Source organism: Anopheles coluzzii, chromosome 3, assembly GCF_943734685.1.
Source record: "Anopheles coluzzii chromosome 3, AcolN3, whole genome shotgun sequence".
Classification (NCBI taxonomy): domain Eukaryota; kingdom Metazoa; phylum Arthropoda; class Insecta; order Diptera; family Culicidae; genus Anopheles; species Anopheles coluzzii.
Genome location: NC_064671.1, coordinates 78,809,356 through 78,824,141, shown reverse-complemented (window position 1 = coordinate 78,824,141; position 14,786 = coordinate 78,809,356). Strand labels below are relative to the sequence as shown.

At 42.3% G+C, this 14,786-nt stretch overlaps 1 protein-coding gene across 2 annotated transcripts in view; it reads right to left on the bottom strand.

Moving 5' to 3' along the window:
• The window catches only part of LOC120957297 (5-hydroxytryptamine receptor-like), a 107,096-nt gene that overhangs the window by 15,269 nt on the left and 77,041 nt on the right, over positions 1-14,786 (bottom strand). Inside the window, exons 5-6 of one of the 2 annotated variants that reach the window (XM_040379422.2) lie at positions 9,939-10,236; positions 5,976-6,011 (exon numbers count right to left, since the gene is read on the bottom strand). In XM_040379422.2, coding sequence (XP_040235356.2) covers positions 5,976-6,011; positions 9,939-10,236 — 334 coding nt within the window. The remainder of the gene's footprint in view (positions 1-5,975; positions 6,012-9,938; positions 10,237-14,786) is intronic. The other variant, XM_040379423.2, reaches the window with a different exon arrangement.

Genomic DNA, 14,786 nt, shown 5'->3' with positions numbered 1-14,786 from the left:
ATTCTACAGGCTCTTTTCAAAGTGGCTTTGTGAAGAGCTGTACAATTTTCATTGTAATTGCGTTCTATCAAATAATAGTCAACATATTTAAAGAATTTGTTGGTAGTCCATTAGTGGCTTGTTTAATTAAAAACAATAATTTCCAAAAGATTTGATCCTAACAACATTACTTAATTGTTTTTTTTTTAAGTTTTGTTCTCATTGTGGCACGTTTTAGTATTATCACGTTTATTATATTCCAATTGCCCTTCTGAATTGGATTCTAAAGCTTCACTCTCAAAACATCTCCCTCGCTCATTTAGGCGTCTTTTTGTGATCGCAAAGTTATTCTACCCACAGAACGAAGCCTCCACCTTAGCGTTTGGGGGCCAAGTTTGAGCAAAATTAATTAAGGTGATGGCTAAAAACATTAGCAAAGAGCCCGGCTCATCCGAGCACCCACAAAACGGCCCTAGCGAATCCTTTCCCAGCAGGTGGTCGAGTGGTGTGCAGGTTCTGGCTAATGCTTTTGCCAAGGTCGCCCAAGTGTGCTGTGGTTTATCAAAAGATAGTCCTGATTGAATTAGTGTCGGTAATGTTGCCAATCTCCATACCGTGTAGCTGATTTCCGGGCCCAGATTTTGGGCGTTTTAATGAATGGCTTTTTGTGCAAACATAATTCAATGTACCTGTTTCGGGCGCGAGGGGAAAACAAGTGGAAGAGAAGCAAGCGGTCTTTTACTTTCTACTACAATCCCGGAGAAAGCAAAAAGAAGCACAAACAACGGTCCCCGAAAATGTCACCCGAACAGGGTGGAAAATGTCGCCCGTCTCGCTCGTCTCGCAAGTCCAATAAATACAGAGCCAATTAAGGTGACAATGATTGAAGGCGAGCGCTTTTATTGTATCTGCTCCGCATTATGGATAACATAATTTTAAAATTACCAACACACAAAAACCCGGTCCCCTCTTTTGTTTGCGTTTGAGCGCCATTGTTTGAATTTTGCCTCGTTTTGCATTCGTTATCTCGGTTGGCCAACGGTGCCAGCACGCTGGTGAAGAAGCTTTTCATCTTTTGCCTGCCCGCAGTGAAAGAAGAGGCTTAATCGTTTTGTTGATGGGAAATCGTTCAATAATTATGGCATTATGATTTGCAGCATAATGGCTATAAAAAGGCTCTATTGAACTAGAAGCTTTATGGCTAAAAGTGGTGTACAGCGATTTATTTATTGAGTCGTGATTGTTTAGCCATGAAAGAAAAAGCTATTTGATATTCATATAGGAAGATCAATGTCGATTAATGTAGAATAATCTCATATGAATTTCTAATATTTGAAGAAATCTATAAACACTTTAATTGTAAGTTTACATACTTTGTTCAAAAATGAATAAGGCTTAGCTTTAATAACAATTTTGAAAGTCTATTTAAATTCATGAATGTATCGACTACTGGAAAACATTCACACTATAATTTTAACAACACCACTTCTGATGCAATATTGTAATTGACAAACCACAGCAGCACATGACTGCTGCGTCCAATGCAGAATTGTTAGCAAAACTTTGCGTCTCCTGGGGACATCAATCATAACGACCAGCCCATGGAGTGCAGTGCAGCGACGCGGCGTACAATTGCGGATGTAAATATCACCACTGCGCTATGTGTTGGACTTTGAACTACATAAAAGCAACATAATGCGGGCACTGACCACAACCACAACAGGCTTACTGGCGTACTGCACAAATAGAATCCTTGAAACAGTTGCAAAATTTCCGTTATGCATACTTTAAAATCGATCGTTTGTTTCAAAAGGAAAAAAAATATTTCCATAAATTTGTGTTCCACATACTAAGTTAATGAAATAGGTCTGAGAACTTTAAATATTTACAAAAAGCTTCAAATGTTTAGATTTTTGTTGTTTTTTAAGGACCATAACCGAAGACTATATCTTCATGTCAAACTACTGTGACATGGTGGAATAAGCTGCTTCAGACATGCATATTGCATAAATTTAGGAGTTTGTAGAGAAACAAATGTCAAACACAGGTTGAACGTGTTCTCGGAACAAGGCGAAAACTAAACGACAAGCTCTTGCTGCCAGCGTAGCAAGTAAATTGTTTCCTGCAGAAAAAGGATTGTTTAGAAACATATTTTCTGCTGTGCAACACCATAGAAGAAATGGTAAGGCATAACTGTTTCCACACCAGCACAATCCAATCGCATTCTCATTTGAACAACAAAACAACGGTACGCTTTTCAACTCTCCGACCCCCAGATGATGAGATAACTTGGACCTTACCTCAGGAAAATGGCGCTTAAAACTATCGCCCACATCACGGAGAACGGTTTGTGCAGAGCAAAGTGGCAACGGAAGCAACCAGTAGAAAACTTCATCGTTTTTCAATCTCCTGCGCTAGCGTGCAGTACAATAGAACTCAATCAAGAAACAAATCGAATCGGGTTCTGCAGGCGGTAAAATTTGCCAGCCCCTGTAGCGTTCCGGTTACGCCGCATCTCTTCGAGTGAGTGAAAGTGTGAGCGTTCCTGGAAAGGGTTCACAGCGGCTGGTAGTAGACGAGGCAGACGCACCCGACCCAATCCCACTTGCCAATCAATGCCAATTCAGTGCTGTAAAACTTGAATTGCGTCGCTCTCTATCTACCACCGAAGCACTATGAGCGCGGGAAGCTGTAGGTGCTGGAAAACTTTGCACTTTGTGCACGTAGGTGCAAGAGTATGGGCACAATTTTACTCAACGTATCAAAACCACAAACTTATAAACATGGTAAAAGAGGGTAGATGTGCACCGGAAGGTAGTAGCAGGACAGGAAAACCATGTTTGTAAGAAGGTAGCAAGCACCGGTGAGGAGCCAGCACGGATGCAAACAGTGGTTTGATGTGTATGGTAACCTTTCTCAGGGCGGTTTGCTCCAGTTATCGGATTTATTTGTTTGATATTAGCATAACTTGGTACGGGGTGCTCGAGTACGCAAAACAATTTGTTTTGGTAACAAGCTTTGGCATAGCTGAAGCGCTCCTTTAAAAGCACAAGAAATTGCTGAAAGCTCAACCTCAATGTAATTAAAAACAGATTTTCCATGTTTTTTTTCTAGGTTTTGCTGGAAAGTTGGTTGCATTTTGGACAAAAAATGATATTTCATTAGCTTTAGAAGCATCCTTTACTTTAATTGTAACCATAATTTAAGTTCATTTTACTCTGATGTCCTATTTTAAACTTTTTTTCCTGCGCTTTTAGGCGCAAAATTGTCACGGCATGTGGTAACGCATCGTTAGATATTACAGTCTGTTCCTGAGTTACACGGTTCTCGACTTACGCGGATTCGGAGATACGCGATTTTTTTTTGTCAAGATTATATGTCAAATCAGTACAATTTACTTCAAGTTCGGTATAAATTGCAATTTTGCTATCAAATTGAAACCGCTTAAAAGCCATAAATGGGGCCCTTTCCGTTTGAAGCTCGTAGGCTGAAATTTCAGCCTGTCAGCTATTTGCATTGTATAGCAGTTTTCGAGCAACTATCTAAGTGAGTAGAATATACAGGTGGGCTGTTTTGAGTATTCGTCAAGCCTCCAGAAAGTTTTCACTCGTTCTGTCAAAACGTGATATTCAAATTTGGTTATAAAAAATGCTATGAGACCACCTGGACTACATACACTTTGATTCCAGATTCCACCACCTGATCTCTTTAATGCACCTTGGGACAAATGTAAACAACACTGTGTTTTCGAGCAGGTACTCGAATCTAATTCTAGCTTTGTGGCTAGAAGAATCTAGACTGAAAATTGCAGGCTAGTTTTTTGTGTGGTTTTGTATGGAGTGTTTACATGATTTCAGCCTCCAACTATCAAACTCCATACAAAAAACTGACTAGAATCGTGAAGGACCTCAATATTAGATTTTTTTTTTTGCACGAATCATACCAAATAAATGATAAAGTATATAAAAGCATTAAATTAAATCAAAAACACCGAGTAATCAATAGTATTTTAGTCAAAAAACGTGAAATTCGACTTACGCAGATATTCGAGTTACGCGGATTCGTCGGAAACGCAGAAACCGCGTAACTCGGGAACAGACTGTAATATTTTTATATTAAAAATGTGACAAATATCAAATCGAGCTTCCCAATTGATTTGTTGTATAAAACAATTAAAAAGTGTAGCCCTTCCACTAAATGCGGGTATGCAAACTTAGGTAAAAAAAACGTCTTATGTTGCCGTAGGAAATAAAATACATTCAATTGGATCCCACAAGTTTCAAAACTCTTCTCAAGTTTAATCCATAGTAGTTGTAATTGAATCACACTGCACTATGCGTTCTTTCTTTTGAGGTTGAAGATGTGTTTAAAGCTAAAAAGAACGCATTTGTTTTTCTACACTAAAGTTAGCAGTGAATATTGTCACGCATACGCATCACTACCACACTGTGCACTATAGCACTATGACCTACACGTGCTGCGAACGATGTGCATGCTACGCAAGCTACAGTTTGCCGACCAGCTTTGTCAGCGGAACGCACTATCCGACCTAAGGTCTCTCTATACGAAAAGCGCTATGATGTTGGCATGTTGTGCACTACATCATGACAGCAAAACAAATGTGTTAATGTGGCTGCGAACTAGGGGGAAACGAACACGGGTGAGTTAGCAGTTTTAGTTGCGAAAGTGAATGTGCCGGTAGAGGGCGCTCGCTACGCGGCTACTATGTTCTGCGCTGACAAGCGATTAAGCCGCACACACACACAAAACAAAAGCATACACAGACACGGGTAAAAAGAGTCAGATAAGTCCCACCGCACGTTCTTCCTTCCTTTGCTGGTGTTGGCCGATCTCGAACCAACCCCCCCTGGGATGTGCGTATATATTGTAGTTTGCCTTTACTAGAGGGGGTAACAAAACATCATTTGCCATCACTACAAGCAGAGTTGAGTACAGAGACAGAGTATTGGTACGAACAGAGAGAGAGAGATAGGGAAAATAGAGCGAGAGAAGTAGATAGACAGACAGTGAGCGTGTTTGTGTGTGCTCCCGTGGACTAGGTCAAGTTGATTGATCTGTCTCACCACGAGTGCGATGACAAACGGACAACTTGTAAGCTAGCAGTGTAGCAGTGTGTTGCTGCAACTAACATGAGGCTGAGGCTATTACGGGTGAAACGCTACAACAGTGTGAATAATTTCAACTACTTTGCTACGCACTAGTAAAGGACGTGGTGGTGTAAAAGACCGTTTTACACCCAAGTCGGGTGGATGCGTTCAATGCTAAACAAGGGTACAGCAATGGTACGGAGAGTGTTAATGTGGGTGTCTGCTGGGGGTGTGAGTGGCCGAGACGATCTAACAGGGGTAGGGGTACGGATTAGCACTAGAGCAGATTCCTACGGGTACGAAAGGTTGATGTGCGTGTGCTGATGAAGATGACGGGATGAACCCTTTCTGACGGGTGAGTAGTTTAATTTCACACCTTCGCAAAGGGCGTTCCCTCATCATGAGCACACTCACACACGCGCACGCAACACTCTAATCGCTATTACGCAGAAAAAATATACGCACACACACAGAGATACATTCACATACTTTTTTAATCGTTTTGATAACCTAAAACAACTATGTTTTTTTGAAATAACAAAACAATATATATATATATATATATATATATATATATATAAATTGAAGAAACAAAATAAGACTTTGTTCATCTTCTGCCTTTCTTCTATTAATTTTGAGCTTTAAAATTTTGTTGATTAATCCATTACGTAAGGAAAGAAACAAAAATAAAGATAAAACAATCGGCATTTGTGAATTGAAACAAAACAGGAGCAAAACACACGCCAAACAAGACGAACACAAAAGCACAAAATCATCACAGGCTGGACTAGAATTAAAAAAAAAACAAAACAAAACAAAACAAAAACAACCAAACATCCCGAAAACTAAGACGATAATCGGAAAAAACAAACTAACCCAAATACTTACTAAAGGCTTTGGTATCAATTGCACTATTGTTCTGCCCTGTATGTGTGTAAAATGAAGAAAATTAGCGTTTTGTTTTTTTTTTTTGGTTTTTGGTCAAACATATGTTGTTGTGTTTGCATTTTGTTTTTTCGTGTGTGCGCGGACAACACATCGGGTAGGTACACAGAGAGCGGGAGAGGGGGGAGGGGGGGGGGGGTTGCCTGAACGTACATCTCGCGGCAAGCGGTAATGGCTTCAAACGAATGTCGTTGCGGCTGACAAAAGGAGCTGCAATCCTGCCACTGTAAACGCGTAAAACGAAAGCTCCCCTTTACACACCAACGCAGGTACGGGGATCCGGAATGGACGGAGAGTGTTGGCGAAAGATGTGCCTTGCCGAAAGATAGCAACCATTGCGGAGCACTGCGCGGAACAACCAAACCAACCGGGGCGGAAAACGTTAAGCTGCGTGAAACGCGAACGCTCCAGAAGTCGAATTCATCGAGCGAAAAGCACCGGTGTAACTGCATTCCATGCAGCGCAGCAAATGTAAAGGAATGCTTTGTGTTACTGCTGCTGCTGCTGCTGCTGCTCCTGCTCTTTGATGAAGCAATCGGTGAAGCCTGAAATAGTCTGCGCGTTACGATGGCAATGGTGGAACACAATAGGCAAAGCACGCGAGAAAGCAGATAGTAAGCGCGTCATCAAATGAGCTTTTGTACGGGATGCTCTGTCACACACGCACACACATTCGCTACCAGTGTGGCATTGAACTGGGTTGTCTTGGCTGTTAAAAAAACGCTCACATCTGGATGTATCCACCAGCAGGAAGGAAGTAAATGACTGGCTGGAGCAGATAGACGAAGCTCTACCACACTCGTCCTAGTTGGTAGACCGTCTTCAAGAATATCTATTTCCTCCCAAAAAGCAGAATCGCGTGAACGGCCCGGTACTCCTTTAGTGAAAGGTAGTGTGAACATGACAACACGCGAGCAAGAAACAGCACGTACGTACTTTACGGGGTGGGTTTATGTAAACGAAGTCCTTGGGAAACTTGGGGACGAAAGAAAGAGTGAGAGACCGGAAAATAAACATTTTGATGACGTCAATCGGCACGGAACGGGTGAGTACGGTATTAATTTCCAAGGACAATTGGCATTAGAAGGGAATTATTTAATTGTGTTGGAGAATACAACTGAACTTTATTAACACTATAATTAACTAGAAACGATTTAAAATAACAAAAACAATAGGAAAAATATGAAAAAAAACACGCAACAAATGCTGTCACGAGGAAAGCATATGGAAAAACAAGAAAATTAAGCAAAAAAGGAAAATAAAAAAAGCACAGCAGCAAATAATAACATATAAATGTAAAATATCTATTCCAAAACAAGTAAAGTAAAAGTAAAAGAGACGCAACAAAAATTATAGCAAAATCCAATGTCGAAAAGGAAAACAAACCTAAACAACAAAACAACGCAACGAAACGCACTCATAAAAATGAATGTAGCGGAACTTGGGGCAAGTGTGCCACCTTAAGCATTTCAAGTTATAACTCACTAAAACGTGTTTTTCAAAAGCCGATTTAAATCTCATAACCATTTTACATCTATTTCCTCACTTATAAATGAGTTTCGCTTGAAAAAAGTGCAAATAAAACAGTTTTTGAAGCGTTTTAAAAAGGGTCCAAAAAGACGTTGTTTTTTGGGCTATGGGGCAAGAGTGCCACTCGTATGAGGCAAGACGGCCACCTGGTTAAAATAACCGTATTTCTTAGATAATTGGAAATTATTACGTTTGTACCACTAGTGTATATATTCCTACATGTATTTAGTCACCAATGAACCCCTTTTGACCACCAACTGTACCACAATATGGTTTGTTACTGTTCTGTTTTTCTGGCGTGGAATCCGCTCACAATAGCGCACCATTCCGCAGCACGCTACAACAATGTTTACATTTTTGACAGCTCGCGCCTATGAAAGATGGTGGCACACTTGCCCCAAGCAGAGATGGCACACTTGCCCCAAAAGTTGTAACTTTTTTGAAATTGAATTTTTCAGTGACAAAAAGAAAGTTTTTTTTCAACTAACCCCACAAAAAATTTCACGTTTTCTCAGCTATACGGTGGTGTAAATATTTTCTCGGTTGATTGTTCGCATGATTTTTGAGAGCTTATTTGGTTGGATTAAAAAAATATAATATTCTGCTCAATTTTGAAACTCAATATAAATAAGTTCAATACAATGGGAAATATCGATTGGTCTATATGCAATTAGGCTCAGAATACTTAGTCATTGGAAAGCAACCAACAGTATACACAATTGATCATTAAACTAAAGTTTTTAAGGAAAAATGCTTGGTGGCACTCTTGCCCCGTATGGCACACTTGCCCCAAATTCCGCTATGCACATGTTTTGCCATGAATGCAAAAAAAGATCATGAACAAAAGGAAAAAAATAAATCGTAACACCCCATGAAAGCACAACCACGGCAAAAGGATGGAAAAGTAAAACATGTACACAAATATATGTACAGCTATCTAGCAATAAACTGAACCAAATGGTTTCGATACAAAAAAATCCCCCCCTTTATCAAGCGCACAAACAAAGAGTAACACACAGGTTGGCTTTCGTGGTGGAGCGTAAGAGACGAGAGAACGAGAGAAACCCAAACAAACAGATAAAAAAAAAGATAAAAATATAGCGAAAAAGCAAAAAAAAGGGGCGCAACATTCATATCTTTGGCCGAGGCACTATATGGGTGGACTAGGAAACTGTCATCCTCACACTATTTACACCGCCCCGTGTAAGCACACAGCGAAAACTGCACCGAGAAGCTCTTAAAGTAGCGAATAAAGTGGCAACGCTTTGGAAAGAAATGCAGCGCAGACGTTTCGATGTTCGCACAGCCTGGCGAGCGTATGTCCTTGTTGCAGGGAAGCGCACGGTCTTCTGTGTTTGGTACGTGTAGAAGTGTACGGTTGAAGGACTATCAGCAACAATATAACAAAAAAAAAATACATCAACAAAAAGACAACGAGCCAACGAGGGAAAGAAAAACACAGAGAATGCTTGAGTAGCTGAAACAGTCAATGTTGAAACTCGGCATCGAGGATAAGGGAAAGAAAACAGAGGAAAATCCCGCTTGTAGGAAGGGCTTTGTGTCGCTCGCCTCGCTTGCACGGGGCTTGCGGGAAGCTGTACGAATCAATTTTGGAAATAGCTTTTGGAACGGGTCGAGAAATTCAGTACCAAAAAAAAAAAGAGGGGTAATGACAGAGCATAAAGGGGTAAGGGTGGAGCTTCTCTTATTGAATTCTTCGTTACTAAAGCAATGTTCACTGTCATCACGCTCCAGCATGACACACCGAGCATCATCCAAAACCAATTGTAACGATGAGTTGTTAAGGATAGGCCAGCCGGCAGGGAAGTATGGAGATGGGGAGTTGTGAATGGTTTATGTGTGTGTGTGTGTGTGGAAACAATCGAGAAAATAATGACAGGATGCAGTAGAACACATGAAATTTAACGGTGGCGTGACGTGGTACAAAAATGTTGAAATCGTGATGACAATATGTGCGCACGTAAGGGAAGAAGGGAAAGGATGAGATCAACAACGAACGATACACAATACTGATGGTGACTGAAGTACGGGATTGGATAACGAAGTGGATGATAAACCAGCAGCTACAACCTCTCGGATGGAATACAGAGGTAGACAACGATTCAAATGACGGGGATCGGGATTATGGGATGGTATGATTTTGTTCCGTTTCGAGAGTAGCATTTAATCACAAATTCTAATGAAAATGACTAATGACAACATGTTTGGAATAAAATGCGACAATAAGAGATAAAGAGAGAAAAAGTGGAAAAACAAAATGGAACACGAGAGAGAAAGAGAACGAGAACAAGAAAAAAGAAAGAAAAAAACGAAACACCAAACACATGGACGTGTGAAACGGGGTGCAGTTCGTACCTGCTGCCTTCGACGGATCCGTTTCCGGGCGGCTAGGAATATTCGCCAGTACAGGAACAGTATGACGAGCAGCGGCACGTAGAAGCTGGACGCGGTGGCAAAGATCTGGTAGCCGACGTCCTGCGACACGATGCACTGCAGGTCCTGGTAGACGCGCGTCTCCCACTCCGGGTCCTTCCAGCCGAGCAGCGGCGCTATCGAGACCAGCACCGACAGCGTCCAGATGATGATGATCATGTAGCCTATCCGGCGGGCCGTACGCTGGTGCGCGTAATCGATGTCCGTTACGGCCCAGTACCTTGGGAAGCAGGTGGGGTGAAGATAAGATAAAGCATATCAATAGACTGTGTCATTTCATAAATACTGTGATAACAACATATCATATTTACGGTGTTGAATACCGCCTATAAAATATTCTCCCTGATCCTTCAGGATCGCCTTGTCCCGCACGTCGAAGAGATAGTAGGAAACTATCAAAGAGGATTCCGAAACGGAAAATCAACCACTGATCAGATCTTCACCATGCGGCAGATCTTGGAGAAAATAGCTGAATACAGAAACGACACATACCATCTCTTCATAGACTTCAAAGCCGCATAGGATAGCATAGCCTGGATAAAACTGTACGACGCCATGAGCTCATTTGGAATCCCGGCCAAACTGATAAGGCTAGTTAGAATGACTATGACCAACGTCACATGCCAGGTGAGGGTGGATGGAAAACTCTCAGGACCTTTTGTTACCACCAAGGGTCTGCGCCAGGTGGACGGGCTTGCCTGTCTCCTATTCAACTTGGCGCTAGAGAGGGCCATCCGCGACTCGAGACTACGGGAACTATCTTCTATAAGTCAACCCAGATCCTGGCATACGCTGATGATATAGACATCATTGGTCTGCGGCTCTCCTATGTAGCAGAAGCCTACCAAGGGATTGAGCAGGCGGCAGAGAACCTCGGATTGCAGATAAACGAGGCAAAGACCAAACTGATGGTGGCAACATCAGCGGACCTACCAATAAATAATCCGAATCTACGTAGGCGTGATGTACAGATAGGTGAACGCACTTTTGAAGTCGTCCCAGAATTCACCTATCTTGGGTCAAAGGTCAGCAACGACAACAGTATGGAAGTTGAGTTGCGCGCAAGGATGCTGACTGCCAACCGGTCATTCTACAGCCTGAAAAAGCAGTTCACCTCAAAGAACCTGTCGCGACGGACGAAGCTGGGACTATATAGTACCTATATAGTACCAGTACTCACATACGCCTCTGAGACATGGACACTGTCCAAATCTGACGAAACCCTCTTAGCCGCGTTCGAGAGGAAGATGCTCAGAAGGATACTTGGCCCCGTATGTGTGGAAGGACAATGGAGGAGCCGATATAATGACGAGCTATACGAGATGTACGGCGACCTCACTGTCGTACAGCGTATTAAGCTCGCCAGGCTCCGGTGGGCTGGCCATGTTGTACGCATGGAAACGGACGACCCAGCCCGTAAAGTCTTTTTAGGCCGTCCACAAGGACAGAGGAGGCGTGGTAGGCCCAAATTGAGGTGGCAAGATGGCGTGGAGGCGTCCGCCATTAAGGCCAGGATAACAGACTGGAAGACGAAGGCGCGAGACCGTGAGCGGTTTCGGACACTCCTGAGGCAGGCCAAGACCGCAAAGCGATTGTAGCGCCGGATAAGTAAGTAAGTAACAACATAATTGGCATCACCCAATTCAGTACCGATCGTTTGTGAATCATTGCTTTCAGCACATCAATATATGCGGATGCTTGCGTTTAAGAAGCGTCAATTGGCTAGAGCTTTTCGATGTTTGAATGTAAGTGAAGTTCAATAAAGACATGTCTGCACTTTTGCCTCCCGGAGACATACATTCACAACAAATATGTAAGCCCATGAAGGGAAGCTCGAGCTACTTCTAGAGCAATAAAAGGAACCACCGTTGTTGAGCCACCGTTTCTTAGCCCACGCTCTCCAAGCGAGAGTGAAGCTATTCTTTCCCACTGGCCAGTGCGGTACATGCATTGGCCAAAATTTGCATACAAATTGAATGCAGAGTGCGATATTTTACATATGTTGCTGCGACAGCAACCGACGCTGCAAATAGGAAACAGTCGAAGAGCACATGGGCGACTAGTGTTTCGTACAGTCGTAGGTTCGCATTTGAAAGGCGACCACTGTACACACTTGACTCGCTGGCTGAGCAATGGATGAACGTTTTTGTGTTCGGCCAGAGTGGACAAGCTTTGGGACAGGATGAACGGTTGAAGTGCACTGAAACGCTATGCTGAAGAGTAATAGTTTAGTTTGGAGTGGTTCTTGTCATAGTTAAAAGTGCACTGGAAAATAGCAATCATTCTAACATTTGGAAGCAACTGAAAGGAAAAAAAGACGTGGAAAAGCAATATATGGCAATTTGTGTACATTTCAGTGTAATAAATGATCCTATATCGTCAAACAATGGTAAGTCTAAATTTTACGCAACACTTCCCTAAACCTGGCACGAAAAACTCCCAACTAACAAAAGCTAAGGCGCACTTAACACATACTTTCTTTGCATTTTACATTTAACGCATTGGTTGTCCATCGTACTTCCTACACCAAACACTGTAGCGATGAAAAAATAGCAGCAACATGTTGTTCGTTGGTACAAAGTGCACACACACTTGTGCCTTAGCGTGCCTAATCGCATACGCCCGTGCTACGTACTATGGTTCACGCGCCACTTGCCGCACATAAATATGGATTTGATAAATTATTTTACGATTACGCCGGATAAATTTGCACCGCTCTCAAGCTTGCATGTTTACATTAGAGCTTCTCCCCACTGCACCATTCCTGCGTGTTGTAGATACGTGCATCTGCCAGTGTGCATCGCGCGCATTTCAACGGTCCTGTTTCCATATAGGAAACTGTTTAACTATCTGCATAATCTATCGCACGTGATTGTGGCGTTGGAATGGAAAAGCACACAGCACAATCGGAGGGCTGCAATCTTGCCTACGATGGCACGGAAGTAGAGCAGCTTCTTATTCCACGACACACCATGCGGTGCGGTATCTTCGCTGATCAAATGTTAGCAGTGCACTTGCTTGGGGAAGAGTTTATGGGCACGATTATGTTAATAGTGTACACGATTCGGAAGGGGGTTCGTGCAGAGCTTATGTGTAATTTGGGAAACCGTGAGCAATGTTTGCGATCATTGTAATGAGTTGAAAGCGATTCCTGAAGAGCGCGAGCAAAAATGTTAAGAAAACTCAAAAGAACTCGCAAAAATCTCAAAGTAGCATTAGTAAGAACTTTAGTAACATCAGCTGAGTAAGTAACATCAGCTTTTGATTCCTATGAGGTTCTTTCTTCAAGTTAATCGAAAATTCAAAAAAAATTATAGAACTTCTGAAAAGTAGGGTTGTTTGCACATTATATCGAACATAACCCATATCTATACATTTCAGGCCACTGACAAAGCGAAGGAAGGAAGGAAGGAGTTAGAATAAAGGAGATAATAACAGCCCGCACACTTCCTGGGCAAAACTGTGAAGCGATAAGCTGTATACATTCAGGCGTTTTGTATGCATTCATGTGATTTGTATACATTCAGGCGTTGTGTATGCATTTATATGATTTGTATACATTCAGGCGCTTAGTACACATTTAGGCTTCCCTTTGTGAAACTCTTCAGGTGTTTGTAGAAAGAAGAAAAAGTTACTCAACATTTGAGTTATAACAAAATGTAATATATTTAAACTGATAGCCATTAGGACAATAATGCATTACAGTGCATGCGAAACAGCACTGTCTATTGTTAAGGACAAAAGTGAACCTTTAAATGGAACAGGACAATTTCATTACGTCAATATTTTCACCTGTGGTTTGCCGCAGTTCTACAGTATGACTGCACATTATACCACAACCACCACTAGCGAGGGACTGAAACGTTTGTGGCTCTCACTTAAACCACAGCACTCTATTGTGCATTGTTTCGTTCACACCTTCACACCTTCACACACAACCTTGCTGCCGGTGCTGCTTTTACTTCCCGGTATGCAGTCCCACTACTGCCTGCTAGCTTTTGTGCCACCGGAGAGCACACCGGAACACACCGGGGACAATTCTTCGCACTGCAGCAAAGCAAAACGCCCAGCTGTAAAGCTGTCAGTAAAACGCATTAAGATGATGACATAACGATGGGAATGGATGGGCAAAGGGTTCCGGTGTGCAATCGGGACCACGGGTTCCGACATTTCCATAATTCCAACACCTTTAGAAAAGGTTACCCCTTTCTCTACCCTTGCAGCAATCACTCCACTTCGGAACGAGCCTTATCTACGTGCCCGTAACCGGAGAACCACTCGGCTGTTCGTTTTCCGAATGACGAGTGGTCGTGGTGTGTGAGTTGGCTGCAGTGCTTGATGAACTGGATTCTCAGTATCCTGCTAGAGTTACAATTTCCATTTGAATGCTTTCGATTCGATTGGAAAGCACGAATGTGCAGAGCATTACGGTAGCACTGTGTGGTACGCTGTATGTTCTGTTTTGTATATATCACGAATCAGAATGTGGTTTGTATACGCATTTCAGTAAGGATGTTCATCGCACATATCGTTAAGAAGAAGCGTCAACTGGTAAACGCGTCGGATTTTAGTCTTTTAATCATACTTTCTAGCGGGATGTAATTGAAATGCGTAATTATCGTCGTGATATTTTTTTTTAAATATTTTATTTATTGAACTGAATTCGATGAAAGTGGAATGCAACGAGGAGGATAATGCGATCGACGTGCTGCCTCCTTCGCGGACATGCCGGCCTATACAGGCTTTCGAGACTTATTCATTAAGCAGCAG